This window comes from Ranitomeya variabilis, chromosome 5, assembly GCF_051348905.1.
Source record: "Ranitomeya variabilis isolate aRanVar5 chromosome 5, aRanVar5.hap1, whole genome shotgun sequence".
Taxonomy (NCBI): domain Eukaryota; kingdom Metazoa; phylum Chordata; class Amphibia; order Anura; family Dendrobatidae; genus Ranitomeya; species Ranitomeya variabilis.
In genome coordinates, this window is record NC_135236.1 from 429,838,559 (window position 1) to 429,858,712 (window position 20,154).

The window sequence follows — 20,154 nt, forward strand, 5'->3', positions numbered from 1 at the left end:
GTGCACATATTTAGTATTGCCACGTCCGTAATGACCCAACCTATAAAACTGTCCCACTAGTTAACCCCTTCAGTAAACACCGTAAGAAAAAAAAAAAAACGAGGCAAAAAACAACGCTTTATTATCATACCGCCGAATAAAAAGTGGAATAAAACGCGATAAAAAAGACAGATATAAATAACCATGGTACCGCTGACAGCGTCATTTTGTCCCGCAAAAAAAGAGCCGCCATACAGCATCATCAGCAAAAAAATAAAAAGTTATAGTCCTCAGAATAAAGCGATGCCAAAATAATTATTTTTTCTATAAAATAGTTTTTATTGTATAAAAGCGCCAAAACATAAAAAAATGATATAAATGAGATATCGCTGTAATCGTACTGACCAGAAGAATAAAACTGCTTTATCAATTTTACCAAACGCGGAACGTCATAAACGCCTCCCCCAAAAGAAATTCATGAATAGCTGGTTTTTGGTCATTCTGCCTCAAAAAAATCGTAATAAAAAGCGATCAAAAAATGTCACGTGCCTGAAAATGTTACCAATAAAAACGACAACTCGTCCCGCAAAAAACAAGACCTCACATGACTCTGTGGTCTCAAATATGGAAAAATTATAGCTCTCAAAATGTGGTAACGCAAAAAATATTTTTTGCAATAAAAAGCGTCTTTCAGTGTGTGACGGCTGCCAATCATAAAAATCCACTAAAAAACCCGCTATAAAATAAATCAAACCCCCCTTCATCACCCCCTTAGTTAGGGAAAAATTTAAAAATTAAAAAAACGTATTTATTTCTATTTTCCCATTAGGGTTAGGGTTAGGATTAGGGTTAGGGCTAGGGTTAAGGCTAGGGTTAGGGCTAGGGTTAGGGTTAGGGCTAGGGTTAGGGCTAGGGTTAGGGTTGGGGCTAGGGTTAGGATTAGGGTTAGGGCTAGGGTTAGGGCTAGGGTTAGGATTAGGGTTAGGGTTAGGGTTAGGGCTAGGGTTAGGGCTAGGGTTAGGGCTAGGGTTAGGGTTGGGGCTAGGGTTAAGGCTACAGTTAGGGTTGGGGCTAAAGTTAGGGTTGGGGCTAAAGTCAGGGTTAGGGTTTGGATTACATTTACGGTTGGGAATAGGGTTGGGATTAGGGTTAGGGGTGTGTCAGGGTTAGAGGTGTGGTTAGGGTTACCATTGGGATTAGGGTTAGGGGTGTGTTTGCATTAGGGTTTCAGTTATAATTGGGGGTTTCCACTGTTTAGGCACATCAGGGGCTCTCCAAATGCGACATGGCGTCCGATCTCAATTCCAGCCAATTCTGCGTTGAAAAAGTAAAACAGTGTTCCTTCCCTTCCGAGCTCTCCCGTGTGCCCACACAGGGGTTTACCCCAACATATGGGGTATCAGCGTACTCAGGACAAATTGGACAACAACTTTTGGGGTCCAAGTTCTCCTGTTACCCTTGGGAAAATACAAAGCTGGGGGCTAAAAAATAATTTGTGTGGGAAAAAAAAAGGTTTTTATTTTCACGGCTCTGCGTTATAAACTGTAGTGAAACACTTGGGGGCTCAAAGTTCTCACAACACATCTAGATAAGTTCCTTGGGGGGTCTAGTTTCCAATATGGGGTCACTTGTGGGGGGTTTCCACTGTTTAGGTACATTAGGGGCTCTGCAAACGCAATGTGACGCCTGCAGACCAATCCATCTAAGTCTGCATTCCAAATGATGCTCCTTCCCTTCCGAGCTCTGCCATGCGCTCAAACGGTGGTTCCCCCCAGATATCAGGTATCAGCGTACTCAGGACAAATTGGACAACAATATTTACGGTCCAATTTCTCCTTTTACCCTTGGAAAAATACAAAACTGGGGGCTAAAAAATTAATTTTTGTGGAAAAAAATCATTTTTTTATTTGCACGGCTCTGTGTTATAAACTGTACTGAAACACTTGGGGGTTCAAAGCTCTCACAACACATCTAGATGCGTTCCTTAGGGGGTCTACTTTCCAAAATGTTGTCACTTGTGGGGGTTTCTACTGTTTAGGTACATTAGGGGCTCTGCAAACGCAATGTGACGCCTGCAGACCATTCCATCTAAGTCTGCATTCCAAATGGTGCTCCTTCCCTTCCGAGCCCTCCCATGCACCCAAACGGTGGTTCCCCCCACATATGGGGTATCAGAGCACTCAGGACAAATTGGACAACAACTTTGGGGGTCCAATTTCTCCTGTTACCCTCGGAAAAATACAAAACTGGGGGCTAAAAAACAATTTTTGTGGGAAAAAATTTTAGTTTTATTTTTACGGCTCTGCATTATAAACTTCTGTGAAGCCCTTGGTGGGTCAAAGTGCTCACCACACATCTAGATAAGTTCCTTAGGGGGTCTACTTTCCAAAATGGTGTCACTTGTGGGGGATTTCAATGTTTAGGCACATCAGTGGCTCTCCAAACGCAACATGGTGTCCCATCTCAATTCCTGTCAATTTTGCATTGAAAAGTCAAACGGCGCTCCGTCCCTTCCGAGCTCTCCCATGCGCCAAACAGTGGTTTACCCCCACATTTAGGGTATCAGCGTACTCAGGACAAATTGTACAACAAAATTTGGGGTCCAATTTCTTCTCTTACCCTTGGGAAAATAAAAATTTGGGGGCAAAAAATAATTTTTGTGAAAAAAAATGATTTTTTATTTTTACGGTTCTGCATTATAAACTTCTGTGAAGCACTTGGTGGGTCAAAGTGCTCACCACACCTCTAGATAAGTTCCTTAGGGGGTCTACTTTCCAAAATAGTGTCACTTGTGGGGGGTTTCAATGTTTAGGCACATCAGTGGCTCTCCAAACGCAACATGGCGTCCCATCTCAATTCCTGTCAATTTTGCATTGAAAAGTCAAACGGCGCTCCTTCCATTCTGAGCTCTGCCATGCGCCCAAACAGTGGTTTACCCCCACATATGGGGTATCGGCTTACTCAGGACAAATTGTGCAACAACGTTTGTGGTCCATTTTCTCCTGTTACTCTTGGTAAAATAAAACAAATTAGAGCTGAAGTAAATTTTTTGTGAAAAAAAGTTAAATGTTCATTTTTATTTAAACATTCCAAAAATTTCTGTGAAACACCTGAAGGGTTAATAAACTTCTTGAATGTGGTTTTGAGCACCTTGAGGGGTGCAGTTTTTAGAATGGTGTCATACTTGGGTATTTTCTATCATATAGACCCCTCAAAATGACTTCAAATGAGATGTGGTCCCTAAAATAAAATGGTGTTGTAAAAATGAGAAATTGCTGGTCAACTTTTAACCCTTATAACTCCCTAACAAAAAAAAATTTTGGTTCCAAAATTGTGCTGATGTAAAATAGACATGTGGGAAATGTTACTTATTAAGTATTTTGTGTGACATATCTCTGTGATTTAATTGCATAAAAATTCAAAGTTGGAAAATTGCAAAATTTTCAAAATTTTTGCCAAATTTCCATTTTTTTCACAAATAAACGCAGGTAATATCAAAGAAATTTTACCACTATCATGAATTACAATATGTCATGAGAAAACCGTGTCAGAATCACTGGGATCCGTTGAAGCGTTCCAGAGTTATAGCCTCATAAATGGACAGTGGTCAGAATTGTAAAAATTGGCCCGGTCCATAATGTGCAAACCACCCTTGGGGGTAAAGGGGTAATGTTTTTTTAGCCTCACAACTGTAAATATGTAAAAATGACCACATAATTTGTTTCTCATGAAAGTGACAATACCCCATGTGTGACTGTACAGTGCTTTTTGGACACACAGCGAGATTTGGGAGAGAATGAGCAATGGTCGTTGCAGAGGGAAAATGCAAATCTGCCATTGTAGTGCCCAATAGCTTGTAGTGCCCATACATTGTGCCCAGCTTGTACTTCTGGATATATGCACCCAGTAAAATTAAGTGGGCTCTCCTCACTACATTAATGCCAAACATGTGGACGCTAAATCTGGTTCACGCACACTGTTGGCTTAGAAGTTGGAGGCATTTTGATTTGGGGGTCACAGATTTTGCAGGATTTCTTTAGTTGGGAGCCACATCATTTTTCTGGAGCCTTTGTGCTACCAGTAATTTTGGACAGTCCTATATTTCTATTACTAGATGATGAACCTTAGTGGGGACTTGTTTTTTGTGGGTTGAGTAGAAGCTTTAATTGGTGGCATTTTGGAGTACAGAACATTTTGGATCAGTTCACATTTATTCTGTGCTCTACACTGAGATCTTACATAGGGGTTTCCTACAAATCTACAAAATAACAAAATATGTGACTTAGACTAATCCCAAGAGGGATCCATTCAAAATTGAGGTAGTAAAATTCCTCGGGACCATTTGGCCTGTGTTCGGTGGTATCTAACTTTTAAGGGGTGCACAAAACTGTGGTTGACCGTAATTTTAGGAACACTTAAAAAGAAGGGCACGGCCGGATCATGCGCCAGACAGTGTCTGCAGTGTCTCCATCTGCTTCACTATAGGGAATTTTCCGCTAAAAGTTTTATTTGAATCACATATTTAAGATATTTACATGGAAATCCCAGTGTAAGTGCTCAGTGTATAGCTCAGCATAAATGTGAGCTGAGCCTAACTGCGATCTTTGTGAGGCAAAAAAACAAATATCAACAGCAGGTCACTAATTTTTATATTTTTTACACCGTTCCTCATGCAGTATAAGTGATAGATGGCTTTATTCTTCCAGTTGATGCATTTACAACAATACCAGGTTTATATCTTTATTAAAGTTTTGTTACTATCATACTAAAAAAACTATTTTTTCTTTTACAAAAACTAGTTTTTCCATTACCAAATTTTCAGAGCTATAATTTTTCAATCTTTCTGCAGACAGAGTCATGTGAAGGTTTGTATTTTGTGGAACAAGTTGACGTTTTTATCTTTATAATTTTCGGGCACATAATGTTTTTTGATCGCTTTCTATTCTGATTTTTGGGAGACAGAATGAACAAAAACACCAGTTAACCACTTCTACACAATAAAAACAACTTCATAGAACAAACTATTGCTTTTGCATAGCTGTTGTCTGAAAGTTATATATATATTTTTTTTTTTCCACTAATGGAGCTACCGGTATATCGCGGCTTGATTTTTGAGGAACAAGATGACCTTTTGAGAGATATCATTATTATTTACATTTTTCTTTCTCATCATGTTTTATTCCTTTTTTTTCCAGTGGTATGATGAAAAAACATCATTTTTTGCCATGTTTTGTATTTCCTTTTTATGGCGTTCGCTGTAGGAGTTAACTAGTATGACAGTTTTATAGATTGGTCGCTCTGGGTGCAGCAATGCCACATATGTCCATTTTTGTTTATTTTTCGTTCCACATAAATAGTCATTGTTAGACTTCTGGGTGCCATGACAACCATCAGCTCCCCGAGATTTTGTTGTAGGGGAGCTAATGGGGGAGAAAGAGGGAGCCTTCTCTCTTTCACAACCTTCCAAATGTCATGATCGCTGTCATTTGCAGAATCTAGAGAGTTAATCAGTCAGGTGCGGTGAGGGCACCGGCTCGGCTCTGGCTTTTTCCTCAGGAGCTCGATTGTCAGCTGCGCCGAGCTCCCGGTGGTGATCATGCAGTGAAGCGCTGTTTCAGCACTTTCTGGTGATCACATGTTTTGATTGGTCAGTCAGATTGACTGACCAATCACAGCAATCAGAGAGTGGGGACCACTGAAATAAGTCTCTGCACCTCTGGCCACAACGGTCAGCTATAGGTGACCGCAGTCAGCATAGAATGGTCACTGTGTTTTCACACAGTGACAACTTAAATTCATGACCACTACAGTAAGTCATCATGGTGAAACTGACAACTGACACCTGCATATGACATACTATACCTGTCATGCGGCATTAAGGGGTTAATGATCTTCCTGAAAATAAAGCTCATTTTCCTGTTGGCTAACTCCAGAGAGCTGCATAAGGACTATAAAACTATACTATATGAATATCTGTTATTGATTTTGCAGGAAACAATGGACAATTATCAGCAATTAATGTACAGTATGATGCTTCTAATAAGTTATTACGGAAGGAGGGTAAATAAATTTTGCATTATTGATTAAAGTAGATGTTAAAACTCTAGCCAAAATATTGGCATATTGCTTTACTAGAGCTATTAGAGATCTTAAACATGATAATCAGTCAAGTTTTCTGTCTAGTAAGTCACCGGCCATTAACCATTTTGCTTCCAGGGTTTTTTGGACAATTTGCACTGCTGGTAGCCATTAAAATGTAGACACATTTCTAAAGTACACATAAAACCTACATTTAAAATAAAAGAATAATCTTATTAAATCCACAAATCGCTGTATTTTTAAAGCAGACAACGAGCACATTATTATAATGCCATTCATTACTTTGTTTTTCAAAGGAACTTTATTAAATTTTGTATTTAACCGGGAAGGGTAAACAAGGGAGGGAAGGATGGGAGGGAGGGATATGAGGATAGGGAAAGACCCCTATACAATAGGGGAGACAAGCAGACATTTAGATCAGTAGAATTTCACATGGTAAATGTAGCATAAAAGTAATACTTTAGAATGGGTTAAGTAAAATATGCGTAGACCAGACTAATATATGTAGCTCTCTAAACTATATAATAACGGATGATTATATCAACTTTAGAGGTGCAGTAGGCTATGAAATAACTAAGTTAGTTTAGGCCAGCAGCTGAATTTGTAACTAAAACTGCATAATAAAAAGAGTAACATCGCTTAATAAATCTTGCAAAAATTTGGTAACCAAAGTTTGAGTAGCTGAGGGAAAAAAAATGAAAGCCTGTCAAGGTAGGACCATCATTGATGGTCCACAGACTTATTGGGCAACAAGTTCGGTTCAATCACATGTTGTGATCTGGACTATACAAAGAGAAAGAGAAGAGAAACATTCAAGGGTTTAGTTTGGGTTTGAAAGTAGGGTCAGAAGAAGATCCGGGATATCCTATACCCGCACGGTTTAGAAAGTCCATCGCCTCTGCTGGAGAAGTAAAAGTACGCCATTTTGCCGCGAAGAGGAATCTTAGACTAGAGAACTGGTGCCAGTTATATTGCATTCCAGCCTGTTGCAGTCTATTGGTGGCGAACTGAAACAGTTTACGTTTTTGCATAGTATCTTTGCACAGGTCCCTGTACAAGGTCAAGTGTCCATACTGAGACGAGAGGAACCTTGGCTCCCTTGCGGCGACAAGCAGCGAGTCTCTTAGCCAATTGGGGTATAGTGAGACGATGACATCCGCGGCAGTATTAGGCGGGAGAAAGGGAGGTCTCCGTATCCTAAATGCTTTCACTATTAGGTTTTTACCTTTAGTTTCGGGGAGCATGTAAGATATCATAGATGAAATATAATTTTCTAACTGAAGTTTCCCCACTGATTCCGGGATACCGCGGATTTTCAAGTTGTTTTTTCTTTTGTAATTTTCAAAATCAGTTAGTTTGGCCCTGAAGGAGTCTATATCGTTCTTTAGATTGACCAGGGGATCTTGACGTGCAGGCTCGCCCTCCACATTATTACAAGACGCCAACCCTTGGAGTCTGCTTGGAGAGTAGGGTTTATCCAGGATGTTGGGGGAATCATCAGGGGTCATGTTGACATTGGAGAATGGGGCACTGCTAATTTGCGACAAAACTTCTTTGAATAGTTTTTTGAAAATTTTTTCAGATGACCTGGTTCCCTTTAGCTCCATAGATGACAGAAGAGCCTTACACAGGTTGACCATGAATTTCACTGAGGGATACTCATCAGAGGCCATAATTTTATCAATCGGGGAGTAGATAGGGACCTCGCTACAAGACTGCTCCTGCTCCATGTCACTCATATCTGAGGTTTTTGATATGTCATCTGAGCCCCTTAAATCCTCAATATCACTGGACTCCTCTGAGTACCCCTTTAGATCTGTCAGCCCCTTATTGTCACAATCATCCATAAAACCTTTATAATCATGGTCAGAGGAAGCTGAGGAATCTGTGTGAATGTCTGACTGTGTACCCCTATCTTCCAATGATGTCATAGAAGGGTCAGGGGTCAGATAAGGGTTATCAATATTAGGCTCTTCTTTGAGTCTCTCTTCAAGCCTTGTGGCCATAGATTTAACCAGTGATTGGGGCAACAAAGCAGCGTATTTTGCTATTTTTCTATATGAAGTGAGTTCATTTTCATATAAGATAAATTTGTTTAATGATGGTAGACAGTCATTGGTGGTGTTCGTTTTATTGCCAGACTCCCTTTTAATTGCCTCTTTATTATTACACATCAGTGGGGGTGAAAGGGAGCCATATCTGTGGCTGAGCCCCTGCTGGGAGTCCGGTTCTGCCCCATCCCCCATGAAGCTGCCCCCTTCTGGACCATTATGTCTGTTGCCGCTGTTAATATCGTTCTTTTTATTTGGGAGTAACCTCCCCCCCTTGTTCTGGGGGGGCGACCGCCTCCCAAAGCATTCTCCTGCAGACCCCAATGCATAATCTAATGCAGCGGGCGAGTCCTGCCGCTGCTCTACAGTCTCTCTGCCCCCTGCTGCGGCTCCCGGCTTCTGGCGTCTCCTGCTCCACTTACTTCCGGGAAGGAACTCCTTCGCGTCGCTCCTCAGTGTGCCGCTCTGTGTTGGGGGGATCACTCCGCGCCTGAATTGTCGCTCCGTCGGTAACTCCGCTCCTGGCTCCCACAGCGGCGCAGTGGCTGGCGCCGCTGTCATGGATCTACGGCTCCCTCTCCTATCCTCACCGTCCAGCGTCGCTGACTTGCCCGGCGTCGCTGACTTGACAGGCGCCGGGATTCTCGTTGCAGGTACCTCCGCACCGTCCAAGGTATCCTTCCGTTGCATCGCTGTATCTTGAATCTCCGCGGTCCCTCTGCCTCCCACCGATGTACCTGCAGTCTTAGTCAGAGTTGGTGCAGGGGCAGGGGACCTCGGTGCAGCTGTCTGGGTGAATTTCTGTGTACCTTGGGTCCGCAGGACCGTTGGTTTTCGGCCGGCAGCTCCTCTGCTTTGGATCACGGGACTTCTTTCTTCCCCACCAGGGGGAAGCCAGCTGCCGCCATTGTTTTCCTCCCGGTTACTTCTCTGCCCAAATGAGGGAGAATTCTTAGTTGTGCCAGCGATTTTCCTCTTCCCTCTTGATCCTGGCATGTTTATAAATGTTGGGGAATAGGATAGTCCAGAATTAAGTAAGCTGAATTAGTAGCAATTAAGGGATTAACAGGAGCCCAGCAAAAGCACGTCCACTCCTGTCCCTTGGCAAACCACGCCCCCCGCCATTCATTACTTTGAACACATAGGTGCCCTGATGTAAAAATGACACTTTTGATTGAAAATGCATGGGAATTGATTTTAGTGGCTAAACGTATGGCCAAGTATAACATTTGATAAACTTTACCTCCTAAAACTAAAAGTTTAACATTTGCAAGTCCATACATACCCCTTAAACATAAGTCTACATAAACATGTGTAAAAAAAAATACCAGAACTGGATGGGCCAAAAATCTGAAAATGTTTCACTGAGCCTGTACATAAAAAGCTGCAGCAAGTATTTATTTTACACGTCCTTAGCCCCTTAATGTGCCTCAGTGTAAAGACGTATGAGAAGCGTCAATGGCAGGAAAAGGCTTAGTCAAACCAAGATACTAATTAATATGAAAATTTCCCCTCAAAATGATGTGTCAATCATGGGTCTTACTTGACACAGTCAAATCATTTAACTGTATAAATTGGGATCTGGAATTCAAGTGGACAAGAACTTTGGTTTAGTGATGAGCGAGTGTGCTCGTTACTTGAGTTTTCCGAGCATTCTCAGGTGATCTCCGAGTATTTTGGGCATGTTCTTAGATTATGCTTGTGTTCCCGCATGATTTGCAGCTGTTAGACAACCTACACACATGCAGCGATTGCCTGTGTTAGGGAATCCCCACATGTATTCAGGCTGTCTAGCAGCCACAAATCATGCAGCTGCAGGGACACAAACATAATCTACGCGCACGCCCCAAATACTCAGAGAACACCCGAGCATACTCGGAAATCTCGAGTAGCGAGCACACTCGCTCATCACTACTCTGGTTCTTTGAAAAGTGCACCTGATACTGCTCAATGGTTTATTGTTTTCTTTTTAGCAATTGGACAAAATCTGAAGTTTTGCCTTTTAAATTATTAGGAAATTACTGAGACCATTTGTCTGAATGTAGAGTTCTCTATATAAATATAATTTCTGACCTTATATTGAAGGGAGATCCAACTTATCATTTTTTTAAAACATTTGCCAATATTGTAAAATAACAAAAGCAACATTAGTCACCTGATATCTACCTTAGTGTTCTAGTAAAAACCTTTTTTTCTGTTTGCATGCAGGTGGCATGTGACTAATGCAGCACATAAATGACCACTATGGTCACATGCTGCTGATGATATTGGCATCCCCTTCCACAGTTGATTAATAGCTCTACTGTGTGGTAATCAGCTTCAGTTAGGAGGTAGAACTGCAGCTCAGGAATACTGAGCATTTAAAGGTGGGTGGACATAAGTGATTTTTTTTTTATCTTTCGCTCATGCTTCCTCTAATAAAGTGATTTTATTGTAAAACAGGGCTTATTCAGCAACTGCCAGTTGGCAATGTTTGCCGATATATGGTCATTTAATAGCCTGCTTAGAGAAGCCGACCACGCTTATGATGTGAACAGAATGACCAGGCTGTCATTGCTCACTGTAGAACATTACTGTTTCCACGGGATGACGTAATACCAAGAATAATAGTTTTTAAGCAAGCTTCAAAATCATTTCAATCATTTTTAACATCTTAAAAATTGTTTCCAATTCTTTGATTTGGATGGAGAAGAAATGGTTTAAAATATTTCATCAAATCTCTATGGAGTTGCTGTGACATAGTAGAAGAGGAGAGTTTAAAATACTCTAGCTAAGACAAATAATGGACAATGAGACGACCATCAGCGAGCTAGATAAAGATCTAGAAAACATCCAGGAGGAAATTAATAAAATCCTTACTCCCGAAACAAAAACTTCTTTCCAAAATAATCTGGACTTAGACATCCAGAAATGGGAGAAAGAAATTGTAGTCCAGAAAACAAAGAAATACCAACGTGACGTTACAGACACTCAAAATAATAGAGTATACAGGTGGAGGAATAATCAGATGAATAGGAAATTTGCGATGAGGGGGAGATCTATATCAGTCTCATCAATGTCATCGGCTGATGAGAAAACAAGTACAACTGAAAAGGGAAGTGTGGGATTGGATAGAACTGATGTACAGAGAGATCGGTGGCATAAGATAACGAGATCTGGTAATAAGAGAAAAACTCCCCTATCACCTCAGAAAGACAAAAGACCTAAGAACGCCACGCTTGAGGTAATTAATTTATCACAACATACCTTAACGGAAACCCAGCGTGAGGTCCTTGGTCTTGGTCTTTCCTTCTCCCCTTGCAATAACTTTGATTACTTTACAGCACTAAAAGACTTGAACCTATTCTCACGAAAACTTATTTTGAAAAAACTCCACTCACGATCCCCATTGGAAGAAGCAACTATGACTGAACAGGAAGTTCTTTCCATCCTGGAAGAATTGGAAAATGAGTCCTCTAATCCTCCTACAGGTATGCCTCCTCCGTCTATATGTGCCAGATCAACCACGTTCCCCCCTCTGTCACTATGCCCTCAGGTAGAAATTTTTACCAACTTAGTGGCTGCTGATTTAAAATCTATCAGCAATAGAAAAAAGCAGGACAACCTTACATGGTGTCAAAGGAAAGCACTGAGGGAAATTCTTGCATTACAAGATGTGGTTATTAAACCATCAGATAAGGGGGGGAACGTGGTTGTTTGGCCCACGGAGAAATACGAGAAGGAGGCCTTTAAACAATTGCGCAACAGAGAAACTTATACTCTTCTTCCTAACAACCCTATACCAAAATTTATGGTTGAACTAATGGAGATCTTGGAGGAGTCCTTATATCAGGGCATTATAAGTAAAAAAATTTTTGATGGCCTCATTGTAGAATTTCCAGTTGTCCCCACGTTTTATCTTCTCCCCAAGGTCCACAAAGACTCTAGTAATCCCCCAGGGCGTCCGATTGTCTCTGGCATAGGGGAGCTCTGTGACCCTGTGTGTAAATATATTGATTATTACTTGAGATCACAGGTAGAGACCTTGCCCTCCTATGTCAGGGACACTACGGACGTCCTGAGGAGACTTGATGGCCTGAATCTGGAGCCTGATATGGTACTAGTCACGGCAGACGTTGAAACACTTTATACCTCCATCAATCATGATGATGGGACGGAGGCAGCATCATTCTTTTTGGGGTCAAGTAGTGTTGATTCTGATATTGCGGGCCTGGTGTTGAGGCTCTTGCAGTTCATCCTGACACATAATTGCTTTACGTTTAGGGACCGATACTACCTCCAGCGTCGCGGGACTGCGATGGGGGCGGCTTGTGCGCCTTCATATGCTAATCTGTTTTTGGGATACTGGGAGAGGACTCTCTTCCAGGAGGGCGCACAATCCGCCCCCCAAGTTCTGGGGTGGTATCGGTACATAGATGATATTTTATTTATTTGGCAAGGACCTATTGAACAGCTTCATTTTTTTATGCAGGAATTGAACCGTAACAGCCTCAACATCAGGCTCACATATAAGTATAGCCGTGACAGTATCGATTTCCTTGATATCAGGCTTCATACCCAGGAGGATGGATCCATTAACACTGATGTATTTAGGAAAGAGACTTCAGTGAATGCCCTTCTTCACGCCTCCTCAGCCCACAATAGCAACACTATTGGAGCTATACCTATAGGGCAGTTCTTAAGGATGAGGAGAATCTGCTCTACTGAGGAGGCGTTTGAAAGGCAGTCTGTGGACCTTGGGGAGAGATTTCGGTCACGGGGCTATAGTAATAGAAGCATAAAGCGTGGGTATATTCGGGCCAAAAAACAAAGGAGATCTGATCTCCTGTCCCAACCACCTAAAGCTAAAAAGAAGGAGGATGATACAATCAGGTACATCTCTACATTTAATCACCAGTGGGGTACAATGAGGAACATCTTGAGGAGACACTGGTCGATTTTGAAAACGGACCCTATTTTAGCCCAACATCTCTCAGATGAACCCCGGATGACGGCTAGGAGATCGCGAAACCTGAGAGATATATTAGTGAGGAGCCATTATGTAACCAAGACTCCAACCCTGTTCGGTGCTGGGAAGAGGAGATGGGGTTTCTATCCATGTGGCGAGTGTTTGGCCTGCCGTAATCATGTGAGGGCACTGTCCTTCACCTCTGCCGATGGTTCAAAAGAATTTAAAATCACTGATTACATATCGTGCAGCACTACATGTGTAATCTACATGGCTAGCTGCACGTGTGGTTTGTCCTATGTGGGTCTGACCTCAAGGGAATTGAGGGTCAGAACCCGTGAACATATCAGGGACATCATGGCGGCTAAAGAGGTGGAGGACATTGCATCCCTTAAGACATTACCTCGACACTTCAGGCGGCACCATGGATGTAACCCCAAAGAGTTGAAGGTGTGTGGCATCGATCATGTTAGGAGTGGTATAAGAGGTGGGGACATCAAGAAAAAGCTTGCACAAGTAGAATGCCGTTGGATAATGGTATTAGGAACGATGTCACCTCATGGCCTCAATGAGCAACTGAGCTTTGCGTCTTTCTTATAGAATCAATTGTGTCTTATCTGTGCATTTTCTTGTATCCGGATTTTAACTTGTGTGTTTTATTTTTATTTTTATTATTTTAGAATTTATCTCGTATGTATTTATGTCCATTATCATCTGTTCTTCGGGCATATGAGGGACATTTGGAACATCTGGCTGGTGATAGTCGAAATGGTGGAATTACCCGAAATGGAACATCAGTTGGTTTTCTCCTAGTGACATTTATGAACCTCATAGTGAATCAAGAAAATAAGTAATAAGAAAGAAGGACATGTCTATACAACATCAGATGCCGTTTGTCCGGATTGCTATATGGGACCAAATAATATTTTAAAATGTACTCCCTTCCTTATTAGTGTCTTTTTTGTATTTGTAATCTGATTTTTGTTTTTTATTTTATCCAGTAAGAGTATTCTGTGGCTGCACTGTCTTGTGCATCCTCACATTTTATATTACTAGATGCACTTTATGTCTGCACACCCGCGGTTCATATGCACTCTGTCACTTTAATTAATGTCTCTCTTATGTTTACGATAGTCACTAGTTTACATAGTGCGATATTATGTACACGCAATAGTTAGCACAGTATTCCGCTGTTTTTCTCACATACTTACTGCCCTCACTTGGTCCCTCTTTCAAAATGGCGATTACGGCACGTGCGCATGCGCACTGCGCTGGTGATTTGTGCGGTACCATTCTTCCCGGTATCCGGAAGTGACCTAACAGGATATGACGTCTGGTGGATTTTATCCCCGCCTGTTGTGGTCACCAGGACGGCCGGGCGGTATGGGCCTTAGCACCCCCAGTACAGCAGCGCGCATGCGCCAATTATTACGCCGCCTATTGACTCCAGCTGCTTATGTCCTTTAAATAATGCCCGGCACACACATTTAACCACGCCCCCCGAGGAAGCCCAACGCGAAACGCGCGTCGGGGCAGCGGGACTGACACTGGCACCAACCTAAATGGGTAAGACTAACATGGCTTTATCGGTCCTTTAATTTGGCCTATGTAGGCATAAGGATTTATATGGGAGATGTACATACCGTTAGATGTGGCCATCTGAACCGGACTCAGTTTGATACTGAACGGTGCGTTGCCTGTTAGTGTCCATATGGTGTTACCTGCAGTAGTCTTTGTCCTTTGTACGTGTATGCTATGAGCACCTTGTTTATGTACTTTGTTTCCGTGTATGTTATATTTATAATAAAATTTGAGTTTTAGTGAATTATGTTTCTGGGTGCATAATTACTCCAGGCTTTTTGTAGGATCAGTAATACCAAGAATAATAGTTTTTAAGCAAGCTTCAAAATCATTTCAATCATTTTTAACATCTTAAAAATTGTTTCCAATTCTTTGATTTGGATGGAGAAGAAATGGTTTAAAATATTTCATCAAATCTCTATGGAGTTGCTGTGACATAGTAGAAGAGGAGAGTTTAAAATACTCTAGCTAAGACAAATAATGGACAATATGAAGGTGGCTTGTGGGAAATGTTATATTTTAATTCGATTTCTTTATAGACACAGCAACTATTTTTGCATCAAGAGGAAAAGTAAGATATTTATTTGGTAAAGTTTGCCAATTGTGTGTAGATTATCAGATAAGTTATTAGCACCTAGGGACATATGGCCCAAACATTAGGAGGAAATTAGAATAATGTCCATGAGGGAATATGTAATCTGTTCTTCACTTTTTGAAAATATGAGATTTAGGTAGATTCAGAAGTTATCAGGCTTTCACATGGGGGTGGAAAGGAGTATTAATATACACATACCACGTAATGTCCTCTTCTGTGGAAGATTTCTCCTGTGTTCATGCAATAAAGAATAAGCTTACAAAACTCAATAATGTCATTGATCCATATGAAGGGAGTTTACCGGAAATATCTTTTAAAAGAAAATATGTGTTTCTAAGGCTTACCACGTAGGAAATACAGAAACTATCCCTAGTCTCGGGAACTTTAGAAATAAAAAGTAACACCACCATGGGTGTTTCATTAAGCATTTGCACCTTGTAAAATGCCAATATTTAATTAATAGTACATTTTTATAATCTTACATATATCTTACAGAATCTTAAACATTGCTAAATAGATTGTCCTTCATGGGCTTTGGAGCCCATGGATTGTGTGGGGCAAATCCTGATGTGTAGAACATATGGTTTTGACATCTAAAACACCAAGCTATGGAAGTATTACATTTATTATCTATACCTAAGAAAATGGGATCCATTTTGCCCCACCCTTAACATTTCAGCTTTTCTACATACTAGGTGAGTAAGTTATATAGTGTTAATGTTTAGACTAGGGATTAAAACTGCAAATTGTAATATTAATGCACCCCTTTATGTTTTAACGTATTGGTAGTGAAAAGATTTACGATAAATATTATGGCTATACTCTAGAAAAGAATAAGGCTCAGGGGAACTTATACATAGTATACATGGTTAAAGCTAAAGTACTTTATGGTATTAGAGATGAGCAACTCATAATAATAACAATAATAATTCATGTAGGTCCTGTATGATTGAACGTGACTTGACGTATCAGAAATGGATCATGCACTGTTACACAGCTGCATATCTGGATATTTTATACTTACAGATAGCAGCTTGAAATTGGTGACAGAAAGCATGGGAAAGGGATTGATTGATTTAGAAAACCATGCAGAATAAAGCAGAAGTGCAGATCCCTGAGCACACACCACTCACTGGGTAAGGATTCCTCTTACAGCAACTGCCTTCCTCTGTGTCAAACTATGGCAGAGGCAGATGACAAGGATTGCTCAGGCAACATGAGTTAGGCTACCAAGAGGATCACAAGGCAAGTGTAATCATGTATTGACGAGCATTCCCCTGCTAGCAATGTAAGGTTATAATGATGTACAGTACAAAACACCCAGCTCACTGGAGTGAGAGTATAGATTGAGTAGAGGCGATGCCCCCGCCATCTGCATGTCTCATTAATATCCCTTCTGTACTACAGTGGCTGCTGATGGATCCTCTCTGTGCCTCTTCTGTACCTTCACTCTTTGATTTAGATTTCAGAATCAATGTTTGCCTATTCTTCTCCTCCCACATATACCAAATTAATTCCATTTACCATAATGTGCAAACATTCTGCAACCTTTTATTTAAAATCATATCCTAAAACTTATAGTGTAACTGTTCTAGCTGTGTTTGCGAGACTTAAATTAGGGTAAATGCTAGAGTTATTTTCTGTTAGAAGATGAAAAACAATCTTTTTCACGTTGGTCTTAGTTATAATTGTGCCTGGAAATTTCATTAACAGAAGATTTAGCTGCCACCTCTACCACCATAGAAATTTCATAGGGCACAGAATAGCAAATGTGCCATATTACACGGTGACCAATCCTCTGAGTGTGCGTTATTACATGCTTGGGTAGACTTGCCATTCAGGAGCCAGTATAAGAGTTTAGTGTTCCTTTCATTGGTAATAAAGCAACAAATGTATACAGCGGAACTACATGGAATCTGTTTGTTCTTTTCTATTAATGACAAAGCTGAAGTAGTGGCTATTACAAACTCACTGATAACATTCCTATTTGGCCTATAATTAAAACTTTTCTCGGGAAAGCGGAGTGGCACATTATTCCTCAAAAACATGGATTTTTGCCTAATTTTCAGAATATTGATTTTCCAAATTGAGATATGACATACCCTTCCAGTATTCTTGTAAAATTATACATTTTCATAGTATTTAATGACTATTTCACTAGGATATATATATATATATATATATATATATATATATATATATATATATATATATATATATATATATATATATATATATATTTTTTTTTTTTCACTAGTATATATACTATATAGATATACATATAACCTACTATATATATACATATAACCTATACTGTATATATGTATATATATATATATTTATATGTAACTTGAATGTCTGTCTTACTATATGTTTTTCAAAGTACATAATGTAATGAAACTGTTCCCTTTGTTGCACTGAGTTGCTAAGTCAGTCTCATGTCATACACATAGGATGGAACAAGCTATGAGCCTGAAGCCTGCATGTGAAGTGACTATGTCTAGTGGATGCCTACCGTTAATGATGAAACTCCACACTTACTTGATGCATGCACACATGTAGAGAGGAGATCAAGGAGTACAAGAGGAATAACACATCTTATGATATGACACATCAGGAAGGCATCAAGCACTGTTGCTGAGATAGATGTATCAGCAATGAGCCTACATCCCCCCCAGCTGCATAGCCTGTTATTGCCAGACATATGCTGATGAACTGGATATGGGGGAGGGAAAGAATGAGGAACCCATTAAGAAAAATAAAAAGAAAGGGGAGAATGAGAATGAAGGAGATGTACAGAGGGAAACCTTGCAGCCACTGTAGTATAGGAGGGATATTAATGAGACATGCAGATGGTGGGGGCAGCTGCTCTGCTCGTTTTATGCACTCACTACAGCAAGCTGGGTGTTTGGTATATGAATCAAACCTTACATCACTAGCTAGGAAATACTAGTCAATTCACTCTTCCACTTGCCTTGTCTTCTGCTGTCTGCTAGCATCCTGCTTGGATCCTGAATCCTGGTGATTGAGCAGTCCTGGTCCACTGTTCCTGGCATTGCTTGACACAGAGGAGAGCAGATGCTGCAAGAAGAATCCGCATCCACCGTGTAGAGAGTGTGCTGAGGAAAGCTGTGCTGGCCAGATGGGGATGCTCTAGGACATGAGCCTGCTGGAAGCACAGCAACTTCCCCGGGATGTATTTGTGTCTTGGATCTGTGTTCTTTGCATGAGAAGGGGACACCAGCCCAATCAGAAGTGTGTGTGATTTCCTTGCCTACGATTGGAGTGCTCTGAAATGTCATGCAGTCCTGTCACTTCTCCTCCCCCTCATAAGCCCATAGTTGCCTTGTAAATCCCACTATAAACAAAGTGGCTTGTCCAGAACCAAAGCCATTCATTCCTCCCCAAGTTCAGAAGCTCCTGCTCAGTCACAGCAACCTAAGCAGATCAAGAAGGATTCCAGTTATGACATCTTGCAGGAAGGGTTAATTGTCACCTCCTTTTACCATCTAGAATATGAAGTGGCCTGTGATGCTCCAAGTCCTAGTGTGGGACATCTGCCTTCAGAGTGATCTTCTGGTACCTTCATTTCTCTGGAGTTCCAGGATGATCTGCTATGGATGTGCTCAATAAAGGACAAAAGAACAGCTTACTTCACAGCTCCATGGTGATCCAAGACTCCGGGATGAGGAACGGCAGAGGTCTGCAGGACCAGTGGGCTGATACAGTGGCTGTGAGACCAAGGACCACTGAGAGGCAGATCACTGTTCACAGGAAGCTAGTTGTGGGCTTTGCTCTGTCTATCTTGGCTCTGATTGTTGTGACTATCATTGCAGTGTTCCTCAGTGTTCGGTTTGAGGAATGCACAGATGGATCCACTAGAACAATTAACAACAGCATCCTGGAGGCAGCCAGGTTTAACCAAAATCTGGAGGTGGGTAAGGATGCTGGGGATGGGACCAATCATCTGCAGGAAAAGGATCAGGAAGAAGACTGGAAGCCATGGACTTATCTGAGATTACCCACACACTTGAGACCTCTGCACTACAATCTGATGATCACTGCTTTCATGGAAAACTTTACTTTTTCTGGAGAACTTAATGTGGAGATTGAGTGTCTAAACTCCAGCAAATACATCGTAGTCCATGCCCACAGATTAAATGTGGAGAAAGTCCAAGTAGCAGAGGACAAGGTGGCAGGGGACGTCAAAGTTTCCAACTTCTTCTCTTATCCACCCAACCAGGTATTAGTGGTGGTTCTTAACAGGACCCTGGAGGCACATAAAAGTTATAACCTGAAGATCATTTATAATGCTATTATAGAGAATGAACTACTTGGATTCTTCCGGAGTTCTTATGTGATACATGGAGAAAGAAGGTAACTAAATACATGCTACTAATGTTCACTAATGTACAGCATAAGGAATAGAAAGCTCTCCATAACTGATTGTCATAGGTCTCTCATTGTTTGCTACATCCTTTGTGCAGTTTAGCTAAGCTTAAGGTTATAATGACATAAAACACCCACCTTGCTTTAGTGAGCAGATGCCCCCTCCATCTCTGTGTCTCATTATTATCCTTCACTACTGTGGCTGAAAGGTTTCCGTCTGAACCTCTCCTTCACCCTCACTCTAAATTATTTTCTTAATTTGTTCCCTCTGTCTCCATTCCCTGTGTCCAGCTTTTATGTCTATATCTCCAATTAACAGGATATGCTGCTGGGGGACTGACAAGCTTCTGCCTGATGCATCTATGTCATGAACGGAGCTTGATGCCTTTATAATGTCTCAAATTTTAAGGCATGCTGTTCCTCTTGATCTTCCCCTTATATATAATCTATGTTGAAAGGTCCGGTGTTTACTACTGTCTATGCAACCACAGGACCAAGGGTGGACATAGCAG

General features: G+C 41.0%; 1 protein-coding gene across 1 annotated transcript in view; it reads left to right on the forward strand.

Annotated features, from left to right (window-relative positions):
- Positions 1 to 18,072: 18,072 nt before the first annotated feature.
- The window catches only part of TRHDE (thyrotropin releasing hormone degrading enzyme), a 1,510,236-nt gene continuing 1,508,154 nt past the window's right edge, over positions 18,073 to 20,154 (forward strand). Inside the window, exon 1 of the mRNA XM_077265293.1 lies at positions 18,073 to 19,630. Coding sequence (XP_077121408.1) covers positions 18,870 to 19,630 — 761 coding nt within the window. The 5' untranslated portion in view covers positions 18,073 to 18,869. The remainder of the gene's footprint in view (positions 19,631 to 20,154) is intronic.